Source organism: Rhincodon typus, chromosome 17 (assembly GCF_021869965.1).
Source record: "Rhincodon typus isolate 14 chromosome 17, sRhiTyp1.1, whole genome shotgun sequence".
Taxonomy (NCBI): domain Eukaryota; kingdom Metazoa; phylum Chordata; class Chondrichthyes; order Orectolobiformes; family Rhincodontidae; genus Rhincodon; species Rhincodon typus.
Genome location: NC_063348.1, coordinates 3,896,795 through 3,915,995, shown reverse-complemented (window position 1 = coordinate 3,915,995; position 19,201 = coordinate 3,896,795). Strand labels below are relative to the sequence as shown.

Sequence of the window (19,201 nt, the reverse complement as noted above, 5' to 3'; positions counted from 1 at the left end):
ATCCACTATATGTATTGTGATCATTTTAAAAGTACAAAACTGAGCCAAGTTGTAGTGAGGAATGCACTTTGTGTAAAAGGGATTAATGTAAACGTGTTTCTGTCAGGACAGAAAATCTTAGCTGCCATGTGCAAATCTGATCATTACCAAAAATAATGACATACATCAGAGAGGTGGTTTGACAGTTACATCATGTAAAACTTGCTCTGGACAAAGCAGTTGTTACTTTGAAAGAGTTCCTTGGAATTACTGATGACGATTTGGACAGCGTGCTCTGCTCATCGTCTAGAACAAAGACTGGAGAAGGAAATGAGTTGGAGAAGAGGTTGGAAAGTGGCAGGGATCTATAGGCAACTTTCCATGAGATTTATGGAACATCAAGTCTGTTCCAAATGGACAATCTGCTACAGTCAAACATGTACAATTTAAAAACCACTATAACCAATTATCAAGCTCTAATCTTATCCATCATGCCCTGGGATAAGACCATAAGAAGTATGAGCAAGAGTAGGCTTATAGGATCAATTGAGTCTGCTCTGCTATTCAATAGGATTATGGCTGATCCAATATAAAGCTCATTGCATGGCCATGGAGATCTCCCAACATCACACTGTTCTCCAAGATATTGCCCTTCTCATCAGTGATCAGGGGTCCCCTTACTCAAACATGTTTCCATCCATTCTGCACAGTCAACTAGTCAGAAGCAGCAAAAGCCAATCTGATCCCTCAAATTCCTTGCTCCACTATATTATTATGTTTTTCAATTCCAGATGATGGGCAGAGTACGCTGCCTGAATGATCAAAGTCTAGCAACTCTTTTTAAAGTAATAACTACTTTTTACAAAACATTTACATAATGTAACCATGACATTATCTTAGTCAATGTTACTTTTGTCAAGTTTTAACCTTCAAGAAACTTTTTGCATCAGAGGGGGTGGAGCGAAAACCAGAAGGAATGATGCCAAATACAAATATAGAGAACCATGTGGGGAGGCATGGGCTAGTGTTATTATTCCTAGGCTCTTAATCCAGAAACTCAGCTAATGTTCAGGTGACCCGGGGTCAATACCTGCCATGGCAGATGGTAAAATTTGAATTCAATAAAAAGAATCTGGAATTGAGGGTCTAACAATGACCGTGATTGTTGGAAAAACCCATCTGTTTCTCTAATGTCCTTTAGGGAAGGAAACTGGTCTGGCCTACATATGACTCCAGACCCACAATAATGTGGCTGACTCTTAACTGCCCTCTGGGCAATTAGGGATGGGTAATAAATGCTGGCCGAGCCAGCGATGCCCACATACTGTGAATGAATAAAGAATTTGGGGGCATTAGAGAATCTCAATTTCTTCAATTTAGGCTTGATAAGGTATGTAAAATATCTTAAATAGAATAGAACATAGAACACTACAGCACATTACAGGCCCTTCGGCCCGTGATGTTGTGCCGAAATTTTACCCTAATCCTAAGGGGAGAGAATAGACTGAGAAATTAATAAGAAAGTGAAATAATAAGTCAAACTAAGTCAAAAAGCCATGTAAAGTGATCTAATCAGGATCAGAAATTTATTCTTAACTTTTTAACAACTGTTTGGATTGTGTTACTTTAGTTCTGATTGCTGCAATGTAAAGAAAATGTGGATCTTTTTGTCATGATCTGAGATTATCCCATGCTCTTGACATTTCAGGAAGGGGAAGTGCTTTGTCAACCTATTATCTGTGAATCGTCTTGTAGCCATCAGGTCCGGGAGGAAGGTCAATGCTGTGGAACATGTGATAGTGAGTATTATGTAGTCTTTCAAAAAAATCTCATTGGAGTAAAATGATTCAACCAATATATTTGATACAGTATTTACAGAAAGCAGACCATACACCAGTGACAGGAATAGTCTGGTAATATAGTATTGGTCTTTTTTTTTTTTTGATGAATTTTCACGTCAGTGAAAAGGAAACCCTTCCTTTTTAGTTATCAGTGTCAGTATCAAACAACTCCAGGTCAGTCATTAAGCAAGCTAGACTTAACGTATCTAACCGAGTGTTCCATGGTTTGATATGGATAACAGATGAAACATTGCGATATGTTGTGGCAAAATATCTTCATGCAAACTGCAGCAAAACTCCCTTAAGGACAAGCACAGATTTTTTTTTTGTGCGTTTCAAACTAAGGTAGTTAAATTTATTCCAGTGGGTGGTTCACTGTTGTATTCTTGGGATGTGTGTGTGGGAAAGGCTGATGCTTATTCCCAGTCTATGTCATTCAGTTTTTGGTGGTGGTGTCTCTTTTGGTCAGCTGTTGTGATGACAGTGTTCCTACTCTACACTGGATGGGAAGTTCCAGAATTCGGACCAGTGTTGATGAAGAAATGGTGATTAATGTCGAAGTCAGGGTGATGTGTAGTGTGACTTGATAGGGATCTCAGAGGTACTGGTGTTCCCACAATGTTATTTCTCTTGCTATGGTCGGTTTTAGCAATTGCAGGGGAGGGATGAAGTGGATACACATAAACTGCAGTCACAGTGGATCTGAAGTGGAATTAAAATAGAAACATTCTCTCTCCACTAATTCCAAAGTGAAGCTTGGCTTAGATGTGTTCTCCACCAGATAAATAAATGACCTGATAAATAGGATACAAATTATCCCAACTTGTTTGTTGTGTTGAATGGGAAATAAGTGGTACTTTGTTAAGCATGGAAGTTTAACCAATGTAAGAGCACTTTGTGCATTAATTCCCACTGTTTGTACCTTTAATAATGGGTAACTGACACCTCCAATTACAGTGATCCTGGAAACAGATTAATATAGAGATCTCTCACATTGTCCCAGCAGGAAATCTGAGCCCCATAGATGAACTGTGATTTTCATCATTCACGTATAAGATCAAAAGTATACCTAGCTGTTGACTCTTGTGTTCTGAAATATATTGTTTAACCCCGTTTATGCATTAATGTCAGTTTTATTTCTTAATGTTGCTTAAATCCAGACCTTCCTCTCTTATTTGGCTTCTAAGAATTAATTGAAAAATTAAATAAATCCTAGTAGTTTTTATTTGTACAGTTTGGTCTGTCAGGATGGTCATCAGATGATGCGGCTTAGTCAGAGATAACCCAGGAAACTCTAGGTTAGTTTAAATATCATTTACCTGGGATTGGACACGTTTTTCTCAGGCTTGTGCTGAAATATATTGCTTTTATAACCAAAGCCTGGTCCTTGCTATATATATTTGGTTGATAATATGTCACATTATTTTTGTTCTGCCATTCCAATGAACATTCTTTTTTGATATTTCAGAGTGTCTCTATGAAGGCATGGTTGTGAACCATGAAGATGTATTCTCTCCCTCCAATGACAATTGTACCCTTTGTGTCTGTATTGTAAGTAGGATATCCTGTTTGTAATAGGCTACAAATATGTAACAATAATGGTAATAAGACTACCAAATCCATGTTAAAAGGAACCAAAAGAATTGCGGACGCTGCAAATCAAGGACAAAAACATAGTTGCTGGCAAAGCTCAGCAGGTCCGGTAGCATCTGTGAAGGAGAAAACAGAGTTAACGTTTCAGGTCTGGTGACCCTTCGTTGCTGACCTTTTCCAGCAACTTTGTTTTTGTTCCATGTTAATAGGAACAGAGCTGGCTTAAAACACCATTCAGAGGTATAAGAGGTTTTCTAGGTTTAGAATCGAATCCCGAACAGTGTGGAAATGGGCCATTTGGTCCACACTGACCCTCCAAAGAGCATCCCAATCCGACCACCCTATCTTTGTAACCCTGCATTTCCCATGGCTAAGGCACCTAACCAGCACATCCCTAAACACTATGGGTAATTTAGTATGGCCAATCCACCTAACTTTGCACATCTTTGGACTGTGGGAGGAAACCAGAGCACCTGGAGGAAACCCATGCAGAAATAAGGAGAATGTGCAAACTCCACACAGTCACCTGAGGGTGGAATTGAACCCAGGTCCCAGGCGCTGTGAGGCAACAGTGCTAACCACTGAGCCACCGTGCCACCCACTTTTAGGAGTATGTACAACCTCTAGCCATTTGTGGAAGAGAGAGACAAAGCATGAAATTACTATTTCTGTAATGTCCTTTTTACATCTGTTATATAGTTCAAAGCATTTTACAATCAATTAATGTCCTTTTTTATTGTATGTAGATGGGTATGGTGGTCTAAATTGGATATAGCAAGATCCCACCAAACACAAGTGATGGATGACCACTTAATTAATCTTTGGTAAATACAAAATACTGTGGATGGCAAAAAAAAAATGAATAAAAACAGAAAGTTTTGATAATACTCAGCAGGTCTGGTGACATCTGTGCTGAGAGAGATATAGTTAAAGTTTCAGGTCTGTGACCTTTCAGAATCTGTCTTTGGTGTTGTTCGTGGGAAGGATGCTGGCCAACACCCTGCCATTCTTCAAATTTAGATTTAGATTTGATTGTCATGTGTAGTCAAGTGCAGAAATACAGTGAAAAGTGCCTAATGGTGCCACACATGACACCATCTTAGATACAACGGTACTGAGAGACAAAAAAATGAGGTACAAATTAGTAAAAGAAACAAAGTTAAAAAATTTAAGCATTACCTTCATAGAATGAGTGAAAAATTAAAAAAAGGTAATAGTTAACATTAAAGTCCTCCTTAATATAAACTAGAAAAATAAAGGAATAAAGTTAAAAGTTCAATAGTCTTTGATGGGTGCTTATGTAACAGTATAAACAACTACATATAAAGCATTTTTTTCCTGTTCAATAAATGGCTAATAATGACCAAAGCTAAAACTTTTCATTATGTTCACAAAGGAACCAGCCATTGTTGCTAAGTAATTTGGTTCCATGGATTTGACTGCTAAACTAGCTCTTTGAATTCATCCAATTAGGTTGGTGATTGCCTTTTCATTTTCACCTCTGATTTCTTGTACGACAACTTGTTCAAGAATTGCGTTTAGCATGCAATTCTCTTGACCACTGTTCCTTCATTCTACCTGTATTTTTATTTCCAGCATTTGCTGTGCCTTTTGCACTATCACTAACGCTTCAATGTTTGGGCCCCTTCATCACCAATACTTTGTTGAGTCTTTCCCTGAGACTCTAGACCATCAAAGGGGTCCACCCCTGCAGCTTCAAACCTTCATTGCAGCCGTCCTCGATCATCAATTTTTCAATGAAGTCTTCAACCCCTCTGCATATTTGTCTCCAGTCTTCCAGTGCATCTCTTCTTCTCTCCCTTCCTGCTGCATCTGACCTTTTTTGCTGTTCTTCCCTCTGGTACAGATCAACCCTGAATAAATATTCTTTCTGAGAGTTAGTTCCCTCAAATTAAAATGTAAAGCAATAATTGTAATTGAGTATGCATTTAATGTAAAAAAAACTTAGTCCTGGCAGATATCCAAGGCAAAAAAAAAATCTGCATATGTGAAGTACTTTGGTTTAAATTTATCTATCGATGAAGCATTTCATGCAGATACAGGAATCAAAATCATATCTCTGTCGAGGGCTCTTTGTGAGATTTTTTTTGAGGGCTACTTTTAGATTTTGGGGCTACATTTTCATTCTCATTAATTCCTTTATTTGTTGATACAGGAATATTAATTTCTGTATTTGCGTTGTTTAGGGGTTTATTCTTTAGATTAATAAGAGAACATAATTTATTAAATCTTCTAATTTGGAATCTATAAATAAGAATATTTTTGTTAATGTATAACAAATAAATCTCCCATACTCCATATCTTTTTATGCATTTTTCAAAATAAATTGTTAAATGCATACTTTACATAAAAATGATGCGACATTAATGCTGATTTTACAAGAATTATTTCTATAACCTGAAAAAATGAGGATATGGTACTTACCCAATTGTTTGTGGATCGGTTGATACTGAGCCTGGTGTCTCTGCTGTCCCCCACCACCCCCAAGCTGACAATCTGGCCTGGCTGCCATGGATGCTCAGTCCCCTGAATAGCCCATTGCTCCAGGCTGTTTTAACTCTGCTACATAGTGGCTGACAGATCAGCCAGATTAACTCCCTCAACTCAGCAATTTACAGCTTCCCTTCCTCCTGCTTCTCCAATCTCAGATTCTGTCTTTGGAAGAGCATCGAGAGTGCAAGAGAGGGAAATTGTGACTGTGAGGCTGAGCAGAAATGTTAAAAACAATATGTAATTGACAGAGCATCTCTTCACTGCTTCTGCCTCTCCCCTATACTGGCATGACTTTTCTCACATAGGTTACTGACATCAGTGCATTTTTAAAGCACGTTTTGGAGATTTTCAGCAACAAATTTGCCCACTGTCCTCGGTATTTTGAGCATTATGCAGGTTAAAAAAAAAGTAATATTACGACTGAGGGATAGAGTTCCCTAATGCCATCATTTCTTAATCGTATCAATTAGATGTTTTAATTGGAAAAAATTTCAAGTTGCTGTGGCCTTTTCAATTTTTGGTCACTTCTTAGCATTTCACTGGTCAACAGCAGAAGAATCTGCTTCCTGCTTCACTTTTCAATCTGGCAGTCTAGAGGTGAGTTCCTTTAAACATTGCCAAGGTAAGGTTAGGCAAGGCATCTCCTTGTAATTGTCCAACTCAGTTACAGATCTAAATTTCACCAGCCCATCATGTCATTGGGGTAGCTCAAAGAAATGTCAAGAACAATTTACTCACAGCAAAATGCTTAATTTGAGTTTTGACCAATGTTTCATTGCTTTTGACTGGGGACACTAAAACCAGTCAATCCTTTTTATTTCCTCCAGTCTGGGAATGTGAAGTGCATCACCCCTGAATGCCCTCCAGTCACATGTGAGAAACCCATTCTTCTGGATTGTTGTCCTATTTGCCCAGGTTAGTATATCCTCTGGGAGCAACTGTGCACCAGACCTTCTGAAATTGATCACAGATTAGTGCATTTAGAACAATTTGTCTTAACTTCAAGAATTTACGTCTCTCTATATATTTAGGCTATATAATTCCCCACAGAGAATTGGCTTACTTGATATAACCTCAAGCTGGCCAAACTCCGGTTGTTCGTTTCATATGGGAAAGCTTTATATCTCCTCTGAATGAACTACATCCATTTTGCCCTTCCCTATCTTTATTTGAGAACTGCTCTTATCAAGTCCATAGTTAGAATTCTCCAGCAATTACAAAGGAGTCTAGCCCATCAAGGGCATTGCTTTCTCTTGAAAGGTCATGGAAATAGTTAGCGATCAAAACTGCTAAACCCAGGCTGCAGTTTATCCCTTGATACATCAATGTATGCAGGGAGTCTGATGGTAAACCATAATCTGTGAATTGAATAGCTAAAATTGTAGGATATCAGAATAGTACTTCTGTGGGCATGATGACTCATAAGAACATGCTTCAGACTTTAAATAACAATATCCTCTCTGTCCCCTCAACAACTCAAAACTAACTTCTTCTTCTTCAAGGTATACCCATATGGCACTGGAATCTGATAATATAAAACAACTGGGCAATTAATTCCCACAAACTATTTCATTGAACACCTCTTAAGTCCAAGCATCTTCAGCTGCTTGATCGATGACTTTTCCTCCATCAGAAGGTTAGAAGTGGAGATATTTGCTGAAGATTACACAATGTTCAGCACCATTTGTAACCCTTCAGATACTGGAGCAGACCGTGTACAAATGCAGCAAGACCTGGACAATATCCAGTTTGGCCTAAAATGAAATAAAGAACTGCTGATGCTGGCAATCTGAAACAAAAACAGAAATTGCTGGAGAAACTCAGCAGGTCTGGCAGCATCTGTAGGAAGAAAGCAGAGTTAACGTTTCAGGTCCAGTGACTGATCATCAGAACTGAGCTTGGGCTAAGAAGTGACAAGTAACATGCACACCACATAACTGCCAGGCAATCACCATCCTCGATTAGAGTGGATCTAACCACGACGCCGTGATGTTCAAGGATATTTTCTAATCAACCTGTTCAGAGATGTTATTACACATCTCTGGAGCAGGTGGGACTTGAACCCAGGCCTCTTGGTCCAGAGGTAGGAACACTGCCACTGTGCCACAAGAACACTTCCCTTGACATTTACTTATACCACCATCGCTGAATCCCCCACTATCAACATCCAGAGGCTTAATATTCACCAGAAACTGAACTGGATGAGCTTTATAAATTCAGTGACTACAAGTGTAGGCCAGAGGCTAGGAATACTGCAGCAAATAACTCACCTCCTGACTCTCAAAAGTTTATCTACCATCTACAAGTCACAAGTCAGGAGTGTGATGGAATACTTCCCACTTGCCTTGATGGATGCAGCGCTAACAAGACTGAAGAAGCTTGATACCATCCAAGTCAATGTAGCCTGCTTGAATGGCCAAATGTCCACAAGCATCCACCTCCATTCACCTCAGACACTCAGTAGCAGCAGTGTGTACTATCTACAAGATACACTGCAGAAATTTTCTTAGAAAGCTTCTTCCAACCTATGACCACTACTGTCTAGAAGGACAAAGGCAGCAGATATATTGGAACTCCACCACTCATAAGTTCCCCTCCAAGCCACTCACCATCTTGACTTGTAAATATATCACCATTCCTCTGTGTTGCTGGGTTAAAATCCTGGCATCATCTCCCTGATGGCATATGGGCCTACCCAAATTAAATGGACTGTACAGTTCAAGAAGGCAGCTCACTGTGACCTTCTCAAGGAAAATTAGGGCTGGTTCAGTCAGCAGCACCCATTTCCCATGAATGAGTAAAAGAAAGCAGAAAGCTGCCTTCTTTCTGCCACATAAAGCATTCTCAGCATTAGTGACATGTTTAAATCACATTGCCCCAATAATATGTCACCTCTACACCTGGGAAGAACTCCCTAATGTGATAGCATGGCATCTGCCATTCCTTATTGGTGCCATCCTCGTCAATGCCAAACAAATACATTTGCTGCATTGTGGATAGTTGTCATTACTTGCGATATGCACTAAACTACTGGAGAGAGCTCCAAACTATATCAAGCCTACAGCACAGAATCAGGCCAATCTGCCCAACGGGTCCACACTGACATTTATAAGCCAGATAAGCCTCCTTCCACCCCCCTTCATCTAACTCTATTAGCACAAACTTTTATTTCTTTTGATCTTTTTGCTTATCTGTCTTTCTCTTCAACATGCCAATGTTCTTTGCCATTACCACTATTAGTGCTACTAGAATGCATTCCAAGTTCTTAGCATGTTGCAAATGAAAAGTTTCTCCTGAGTTCCCTCTTGAATTTCTTCACTTCTATTTATTTTTCACTGAGCAGCCATATGTTCAAAGAGACCTTGTCCTTTGATACTTTAGTATAACTTAATCTACATGTGTTACTCCAGGAACAACTTTAGAACCATGACCAAAAGGTTGTGTTCACTCATAATTTTAATGCACAGCATTGTTGCAAATACACAATCTGCGTGTGCACTGTCTTTAACCAACGGAAAAATTAGACCCAAATAAGTTTTTAAAAATGTTTGGTCAAATTAGTTAATTTCACATTGTAGTCATTGTTGTCATTTCTATTTTCCTCAGCTGAGTGTACTGATCAGGACACAGTATATCCGCATGGCACAGAATTCACAAGACCTGGTGCTGACTGCATCATTTGTGTATGCTTGGTAAGTTGTTGAAAGCGCTGAAACCTGAGATATCTGGAGCTGCTAGGTCACACAGCAATAGTACAAAATTATCCAGTGTCCAGCTGGAAAATTCAAATGTTTCTAGCACTGTATAATGTTCGCTAAAGTTTGTTTTTGAACAGTTTTATTCCTTCCTGTGGTCGAGTCAAGGTTAGCTTAGTTGGCTGCAAGGCTGGTTTGTGATGCAGAGTGATGCCAACAACATGAGTTCCGTTCCTGAGGTCATCATGTAACACTCTGCTTTCTCAACCTCACCCCCTCGCCTGAGGTGGGTGACCCTCAGGTTAAACCCACTTCCAGCCATCTTGCGCTCTCTCTCTCTTTCTCTCTCTCTAAAATGAGAGAGGGGACTGTGGCCACTTTCGATATTTTGTGTTCGGACATGGGAGTTTACTTACGAAGGCTGCTGTTTTTGTAGACAAGAAGTCTCTTGAGAAATAGCTACAGCATTGCATAGGTAGTTAGAACCTTCCTTTCGTTTGTGCATCCTATTGGCAATCATTCATGGTTTAGAAGTGGTCTTAGGGAGCACAGTGTTCTCAAGACAGGGGTTGCAAGCCTCAAGTTTAAGATCCAGACTGTTAAAATTATTGTATTTATCTGAGCCACTCTGGTTGGAAAGACAGATGTACTTAAGTGTTGAGAGGTTGGAAAGTGTAGATGTGTAAAGAGGCTTGGGGGTCCTTGTCAGTAAGTTACTGAAGGCTAACATGTAGGTGCAGCAAGCTATTCAGAAGGGCTAATGGACTGTTAGCCTTTATTGCAAGAGGATTTGAGTGCAGGAGTGTAGAATCTTTGTTTCAATTGTATAGGACCTTGGTTAGACTGGACCTGGAGTACTGTGTGCAGTTTTAGTCTCCTTATCTGCGGAAATATATTATTGTCAGCGAGTAAGAAAGCACAATAAAGGTTCACCAGTCTTGATCCTCAGATAACAGGACCTTGCAATGAGGAAACTACTTTGGCCTCTAGTCTCTAGAGTTTTGGAGAATGAGAGGTGATCTCTTGAAACCTACAAAATGCTTAAAGGGATAGGCATGGTAAATGTTTCCCTTGTTGGGGAGTCTAGAACCAGGGGCCCTATTTAAAGATAAGGTGGCTGCCATTTAAGACTGAAGTAAGGGCAAATCTTTTTACTTAGAGGCTTGTACTCAGAGGAAGTCTGTTCCCTAGAGTGCCATGCAGCTTGGCTTTTGGGTACGTTTGAAGTAGAGATTGGTAATTTTTGATTATCAATGGTGTAAATGGTTATGCTGATAGTGTGGGTAAAAGGCATTGAAGTGTTCAATTAGCCATGCTCATCTTAAATGATAGAAAAGACTGAAGTGGCCTACCCCTGTTCCTGTGTTCCTATGATATTAAATACTAGGCAGAGAAATTCATAGTTGCATTATGGCCTGCCTAAATGAATACAAACAGAATTCTTGATTTGAATCCTACCACTGCTCAACATTAGCAGCTGTCTGCAACGAGAGGGTTAATTCTCTCGAAGCTCTCATGGGGAGGCAATGACCTAGTGGCATTATCGCTGGACTGTTAATCCAGAGTCCCAGGTAAGGTTCTGAGGACATGGGTTCGAGTCCCGCCACAGCAGATGGAGGAATTTGAATTCAATAAAAGTCTGGAATTAAGGGTCTAATCATGAATCCATTGCCGATTGTCAGGAAAAACCCATCCAGTTCACTAGTGTCCTTTAGGGAAGGAAACTGCCATCCCTACCTGGTCTGGCCTATGTGTGACTCTACACCCACAGCAATGTGGTTGATTCATAACTGCCCTTTGGGCAATTAGGGATGGGCAATAAATGCTGGCCTATACAGCAATGTCCTCATCCCGTGAATGAATGAAAACAAATCATCGAAGGACAGTTCAGAAATTGGCCATGGAGTTGACATAGTGCAGGTAGCTGGAGGCACATTTATAGACTATACCTGAACTAGGGGAAAGGACTCTGAAGGAGAATTAGATGCAGATGAATTCAGAAACTAATTTATGGTAAAATGGACATGATACCCATATGTGCAATCTATTTTACTACAGTGTTGACGGATTGTTCATTCACTGTCAGAGCACGGCCTTTCCAAATAAATATGTCTTATCTTCAGCTCAGCCTTGCAATTATCTGTAAGTCATATTCCATGGGATATTGTAATTTTTCACTAATCTAAATCCCTCAATTGTTTACCCATCACTTCTCCCATTCTTATCTCTGCTATACAAAACCTACCATCCTAATACCCACCATCATAAATGTCTACCGAAAGCAAATTTCACTCACTATAGGTTCATTCCAACATACATCGCTAATCATTGCAAGCTCCTTTTTCCCTTCTGAGCCAGTTTGGCGATTGTAAATGCAAGTGTTTTATTTTCCTTTCCAATTCTTACAAAGGATGACCCAACCTGTGGTTGAGGTCAATGCAGTGGAGGCTTTCAGTCTAGACCTATAGTTTAGGTAAATGTAACCTGCACGCACCCACCTTGCTTCCATTATATGCCCTGTGGATATCATTGTAACTTAAAATCATTGGTTTCATATAAATTCCACCTAACTCTTCTGTAGTGAAGGGACGCACAAGTGTGTATGAAAATGAACAAAACAAACACATTGTTGGCTGATTTGAGGATGATGTGTGCTCAGGGTTGAGAGTTTCTGCCATGGTTCTTCACGTGATTAAACGGGTTGTTTCATAACCAACATATTGGTTGGCACAGAGGGCAGGGCACCCCAGGAGCTAGTGGGATCTGGAGTTTAGGATTTCCTTAGCTTTCTTTCCTTCTCAATCTGCCAAACACTTTGCCTTATTGCTTAAGCAACTGGACTCACAAAATGACTCCAACAGATGCTGTTGTTGCCACTTTGAATGGTAGCTAAAACACAGAATAGAGTATCAATACTATCACCAGATATAAAGCCAGGACTACAATTGATTTTTTTTCATTTTGACAAATAATGATCATTTCTCTTTTAATCATTAAATCTGACTTATTGTATCCTCAGAATGGTGAAGTGGAGTGTTCCTACAGCCCCTGCCCAGTGCTGGACTGTGCCAGGGAAAATTGGTTTCTGGAGCCTGGCCAATGCTGTTTTACCTGTCGTCAGGATAAAAGCATCAAAGGTGAGCTAGGGCTTTGAGGAATATTCCAGGCTCCATTTTGGAATAAGTGCATCCTGAGCAATCGTACACATATAACTATGAGGCAAAAGAGGAACTGTTTGTGATACGCAGCTTCCTCAAACTCCAGTCTACTCAATGTCTTAGCCACACGTGCATTCATCTTCATTGAATACCTTCTCGTCTCCATTGAATACCTTCTCATCTCCTCACTTAGTTAATCATTTATGTCACATCAAATAGTTACAAAATGCCATCAATTTCCATGCTGCGATTGGAATATCAGCTGTTTCTCTTCAACAACTCGCTTTTTATTCAAATAATTTTACAAAAAGGTGGCATACTTCAGATTTATCAAAGACGTAATCTACCCTTGCTGTTAACTGATCAATGTCTTTTCAGTATATGTTTTGATTTTCAACATTAATAATGCCTGTTTTCTTTTTCATTTGAGTGTGTTCATAAATTGGTTTCAAGAAGTTTCTTGTTCGAAGCTTGAATTATCCTCCATAATAGTTTGGATGATGAATTTACAACCATACAGAGTTTAACAGAATTTAGCTGATTCTTTGCAACAACTAGTTATTCGTATTCATTTTTAATGGAATTTTGAATTTCTCTGATTCCGTTTTGTACCATTTCTCCCTGACAGGCTGTTTTATAGATGACAATGGTATTGAATTTCCAGTCGGGCAAATATGGTCACCTGGTGATCCTTGTGAAGTGTGTGTGTGTCAGGTGAGTGCAGCTAGGAAAGAGAAACTCAAATTACCAACTGGGAAGGACGTATTTGTGTGTCCTCAGAGGATTGTCTCTCGGTTATTTCCTTTTGGATTGTTTACTTGTGCTACTGTTCCTTGCTCTCACTGTCTGTTTCATTTCAGGAAGATGGTTCAATTGTTTGTAAGAGGACAGAGTGCTTGGAGACCTGCGCACACCCTATATTGGTTCCTGGCCAGTGTTGCCCAGATTGTTCTGCAGGTAGTTTACTAACTGTTGTTGTGTCTATATGGCAAGCAATCATTGCTGATCGCTAACTTCCCTAGAGAGATTGATGGTGAACCGTCACCTCGATCTGTTGTCATCCGTGTGCTGTAGGTTCATTGACACAGTTGTCAGATTGGGAGCTTTGGAATTTTAACCTAACGCAGTGAACAAATGCAATGTATTCCTAAATCATAATGGTGTGTTACTTAGAGGGATCTTATACATGGTGCAATCCCTATGTAGCTGCTACCTTTAGAGTTCCCAGTCTGAATAATGAATGCTGGTCTTGTCATTGAAGCTTGCTTCTGTGAATGAATCAATTAAACAAAAGTGTAACAAGAAAGCAGGACTCAGTTATGATTTCAGTAATTGTACCCACACCCAATTTGCAGTTTTTGCCCTAATCATAACTAGCTGATATTCTTTTTCACATGGAAAGGCCAGTCAATACTGGTCTAGCTCTAGTAAAAACTGAAAGAACTGTGGATGTTGTAAATCAGAGACAAAAATAGAAATTGCTGGAAAAGCACAGCGGGTCTGACAGCAACTGTGGAGAGAAATCAGAGTTAACATTTCGGGTGGAGAGACTCTTCCTCAGGACTGACAGACCTGTTGTGCTTTTCCAGCAATTTCTGTTTTTGTCTTTGGTTAATCCCTAATTATCTCAGTCCCTGGCAGAGAACCACTTAATGCAACCATACATGTCAGCAGTGTCATCAGTGAAAGAGCATGAGGAACACAGATGAAGTAAAATGAAAGCAGGAAAGAATAAAGTGAACATTTCACCTGCGTAACACAAGAAGAATGTGCTGTATAGCCAGGTGCTGTTAAAAGAGTCTTGGCTTGTTGCTGCAGTGCACTTTGTCGATAGTACACACTCCTGCCATTGTGCTTCAGCACTGCAGGTAATAAATGTTTAAGCTGGTGAAAGGGGTGCTAGTCAAGCAGGCTGCTTAGTTCCACTGATGTAGAGCTTTTTGAGCATTGTTGGAATGCCATCAATTCAGCTAAGTGCAAAATACTTCAGCATACTCCTAACTTGTGCCTTTTGAATAGTGAATTGACTTTGGGGAGTCAGGAAGTGAGTTACTCGGTGTGAATTAGCCAGGCCTTGTATCCTTGATATTTAGATGGTTGATCCAGTTAAGTTTCTGCTTAGTGGTGAGCTCCAGGATATTGATAGTGAGGGATCTGCTGATTATAATGCCATTCAACATCAAGGGAATGGGGTTATAACTCTCCTTTGGTGGAGATGGTCATTGCTAATCACCTGTATAGTTCAAATGTTACTTGGCTCTTGTCAGTCAAAGACTGAATGTTGCCTGTGTCTTGCTATACATGGGACAATTGCTTCAATATCTGAGGAACTGAATATGTGAAATCATGAGTGAGCATCTCCACTTCAGACCTAATGATGAAAGGAAGGTCATTGAGGAAGCATTTGAATACTGATCAGTTAATGACTATGATCCTGGGAGGGAGAAGTAGTATTTTCCAAATTGACCACTCCTGGTACCTTGTGGTATTTGCTGTCTCTAGGATATACCACTATAGAGTGTCTATAGAAGAGTCACTGTCCTAGATCATGTGGCGGTTTATTGCATGATTGCAAAAAGTACAAATCTATTGGATCAGGCATAATTACCAATTTAGCAATTTGGTACAGATACATTTGCTTTCTCTGAAGGCCGGAGCAAAACTCCTTGTCTCCACCCCTAAACTGTCTGTCATCAGTAGAATGGATGGAGGAAATCTAATATGAACATTAACCCTCCAGAACTATAACTTTCTGCAACTGGAGTGAGCCAGGCCTCTTTAGACTGAGGTTTGCTCTGAGGTGATACTTTTAAAGGGAAAGTTTTAAAATCCACTAGTGGTGGTGAGGGATCAGGGGTGGGTGGGTGGAAGGTTGGCTCCTGCTTCCCTTGACTCCAGAAACCCTGCAAAAACAATACCTGAACAGGTATTTGACCACAGCTAAACAAGAAAGATGTTGTGAAACTTGCAAGGGTTCCGAAAAGATTCACAAGGATGGTGCCAGGATTGGACGGTTTGAGCCATCGGGAGAGGCGAATAGGCTGAGTCTATTTTCCCTGGAGCACTAGAGGCTGAGGGGCATGGATAGGGTGAATAGCCAAGGCCTTTTTCCCAGGGTAGGGGAGTCCAAAACTACAGGGCATAGGTTGAAGGTGAGAGGGGAAAGATTTAAAAGGGACCTAAAGGGCAACTTTTCCATGTAGAGGGTGGTATGTGTATGGAGCGAGCTGCCAGAGGAAGTGGTGGAGGCTGGTACATTGACAACATTTAAAAGGCATCTGGATGGGTACATGAATGGGAAGGGTTTGGAGGGATATGGGCCAAATGCTGGCAAAGATTGATTTGGGATATCTGGTCAGCATGGATGGGTCGGACCGAAGGGTCTGTTTCCATGCTGTACAGCTCTATGACTCTAAAAAGAAGGAACCTTGCCAATGTTCTTTACCGGTGGGCTGCACATTCCAGCTGCTTAAATGCCTGCTCGTGTTCACTTGTACTAAGGCCTTGTCTTGATTACCGTAACTTCTAAACTCTCCAAGCTAGACTGACCAGATGTGTTCCCACAGGCAGAGGCTAGTCATTCCATCTCCAAAATTGTATTGGTGTACATTTCTCAGCACTTTGATTTAGGGATTTTGAACCACGACTGTGAATCTCCCTTAATATCTTGTGTCCAGCTAATGTAAAGCACAATCACTGAACGAGTAGATGGTGAGACCCTACTACATTCAGTCCAAATTTAAATACTGTTTGAGGATGTTCTCTGAATGGAATGCTTTTGCTCTTGATTGAATCTTGACTACTCTTGTTCATTTGCGTAAAATTGACACCATGATTTTGGCCTGAAAGAAAACCAAATTTTTCATATAACTGTGTAAACATCAACCTTCAGGGATTAAAGCCCAAAAGTTTCAGAACCAAGCAATATTCTTGGAAATGTGAGTGATCTGATTTCAATGTAAACGGATAAGTATCGATGAAAAAAAGTGATAAATAAATAAATGACTGTTGCATAAATAATATGGAATAGTTGTTTACAGTTTGTAATGTTATAAAATAAATATTAGATAATTAACATAAATTATTTAGTTTTTTACATTTTATCCCATTACAATGGTCTTTTTTGGATTTCACTTGGGCCCAAATCATGCACGTATATCAAACCTTCATAACATTATCCATACAAAAGTCAACCCCATGAAGTTTAATCTTAAACAATTGACTTTTTCTACATCATTTACAGTAAAACTGGGCAATTTCATTTTGAGTATGTTGAGCCTGTAAGATAGTTTGCTCTTGCCTTTTTGAAATGTCATTGCGGTTGTCAATTTTGCTCCTTCTGGAGATATTTTTTAAAAAAATCACAGGTAAATGTCTTTCACATCATGCAAAACTTATAGCATTGCAAATTCATAAGGGCAGCTGTCTGTTAAATATCAGGTACTTCCAGCTTCAGGGGATTATGGTGGATCTGCTTAATGTCTTCATTTACCAATTGGTACCTGAATTAGATCCACCACTAACCTCTTCATTTTCTTTGAAGGTTGTACCTATGGTGGGGTGACCTATCAGAATAATGAGAGCTTCCCATCAACATCAGATTCTTGCCTCACCTGCATCTGTCTGGTAGGTGTGTATGGGTCTTTAGTATTTCAATCTACAGCTCATTGCTGTTAAGCTGAGCTCGGATGTTTAAGGAGAAATTCTGGGATTTTTATTTACAGTACGGTCGGTTATGAATTCTGACCTGCATCCTTGACTCTTGGATGTTGCAATGAGCTATGACGCAAGATGAATTTCCAAGTTCTATTCTTATTTCCAAAGAATTCCTTCATTTTGTCACTGATGATATCTGAAAGGACGGTAACATGTTTTAATATTTGGCCATGTCTTTCTCTTCCACAGTCAGGCTCTGCTGCTTGCTCCCCTATGGAGTGCAAAGCTCGTTGCACTTATCCTTTCCATTCTGAGGGTGAGTGCTGCCCCCTCTGCATTGGTGAGTGCATCAATGAACCGAACAAGCCCTTTCCGAATCGAAGGTTGGATGTGAGCACTGAGTTTTTATCCCACTAGTGTTTACCTTCAAAGATTGTCATAATCCTGCCTTGTTCTCCCTTGTCCTGTGTCACTTTAGAACCAGAAAAATTCTGAGCTCCTTGGTCATTGCTCGCTGTCTGTCTCGCTCACTGTGCTAATAATTATCCCATTGTCTGTCGCCCTTACTGTGTTAATCATTCCCCACTGTCTGCCTACCTCTGTGTGTTAATTATTCTCCCACTGGAGGCAGCAGCAAAACATTTCACCACAAAGAGCCAGTGTACTTAGAATTCCCTTTCTCATGTGTGCCTTATCTCAGAAGCTTCACTCTGCTTCTATAAAGGGTGATCGCCAGCTGCATTCTTCCATGTCCCATAGTGTGGGATGACCCAGTGCAGGTCACCTGTTTGTATTCTCTATCAGAGCTGTGTGAGTGCATATCTTAGCTCAGAAAGAACAGACTATCAATATCAAGAGATAGGTGCCTGTCAGCCCAAAGGGCTGTGAAAGCTGACATTAATCAGTGGTGACAGTTGCTGACAATGAACAATGGTTAGATGTTGGGTTCCTCTGCATTGTGGCTACCTTCACATGTTCACATGGTCCTTGTTTTACAGATTGCAATTACGAAGGGAGGAAAGTCACCAACGGCCAGTCATTTCAGCCTGAAAATAGACCCTGCTACCAATGTAAATGCCAAGTAAGTGTTGCTTCATGAGGTGATAATTCCTGATGTTTTGCAAAATGGAAGAAGCAGTGAAATTTAATACAGGAAAATACTCAGACACTACTGGGGGCAACTTCTTCATGCAGAGAGTTTTGCGTGTTTGGAATGAGCTGCCAGAGGAAGTGGTGGAGGCTGGTACAATTTCCAACGTTTAAAAGGCATGTGAATGGGAAGGGTCTAGAGGAATATGGGCCCGAATGCTGGCAATGGGACTAGATTTATTTTAGGATGGTTGGCATGGACGAGTTGGACCGAAGGGTCTGTTTCCATGCTGTACAGCTCAATGACTCTACGTGGAATTGGGGGAGGGGATGGACTGAAACACATAGTGAGCAAGAGTGGATTACAAGGCAAATAAACTGAGACTCAATCACGAGATAAGAACTGAATGTTGTTATGAGTGTATAGTGAGTGTGGTTGATAGAGAGACAGCTTCACTCTGCAGGTAACCTGTGTTATGGTTAAATGTCTTATGGAACAAAGACGCTGTTGTCCCAGACAGAATTGGTTTGCTTAATGTTCATGGTTAAAGTGTGTTCTTAAACTCAGAGTGGATGCTCCCAGTTTAAATCATTCCAACAGCAAGCTTTCTGTGTAAATACCGAATTAAAAAGGGTTATTCATTATTCCACACATTGCCTAGATGTTTAAAAATGC

At 40.1% G+C, this 19,201-nt stretch overlaps 1 protein-coding gene across 1 annotated transcript in view; it reads left to right on the top strand.

The window, feature by feature from the left end:
- LOC109918556 (von Willebrand factor C and EGF domain-containing protein-like) overlaps positions 1–19,201 on the top strand; it is a 214,613-nt gene that overhangs the window by 154,819 nt on the left and 40,593 nt on the right. Inside the window, exons 12-21 of the mRNA XM_048607283.1 lie at positions 1,688–1,778; positions 3,289–3,371; positions 6,755–6,842; positions 9,534–9,619; positions 12,642–12,759; positions 13,409–13,494; positions 13,641–13,737; positions 17,324–17,406; positions 17,686–17,776; positions 18,435–18,517. Coding sequence (XP_048463240.1) covers positions 1,688–1,778; positions 3,289–3,371; positions 6,755–6,842; positions 9,534–9,619; positions 12,642–12,759; positions 13,409–13,494; positions 13,641–13,737; positions 17,324–17,406; positions 17,686–17,776; positions 18,435–18,517 — 906 coding nt within the window. The remainder of the gene's footprint in view (positions 1–1,687; positions 1,779–3,288; positions 3,372–6,754; positions 6,843–9,533; positions 9,620–12,641; positions 12,760–13,408; positions 13,495–13,640; positions 13,738–17,323; positions 17,407–17,685; positions 17,777–18,434; positions 18,518–19,201) is intronic.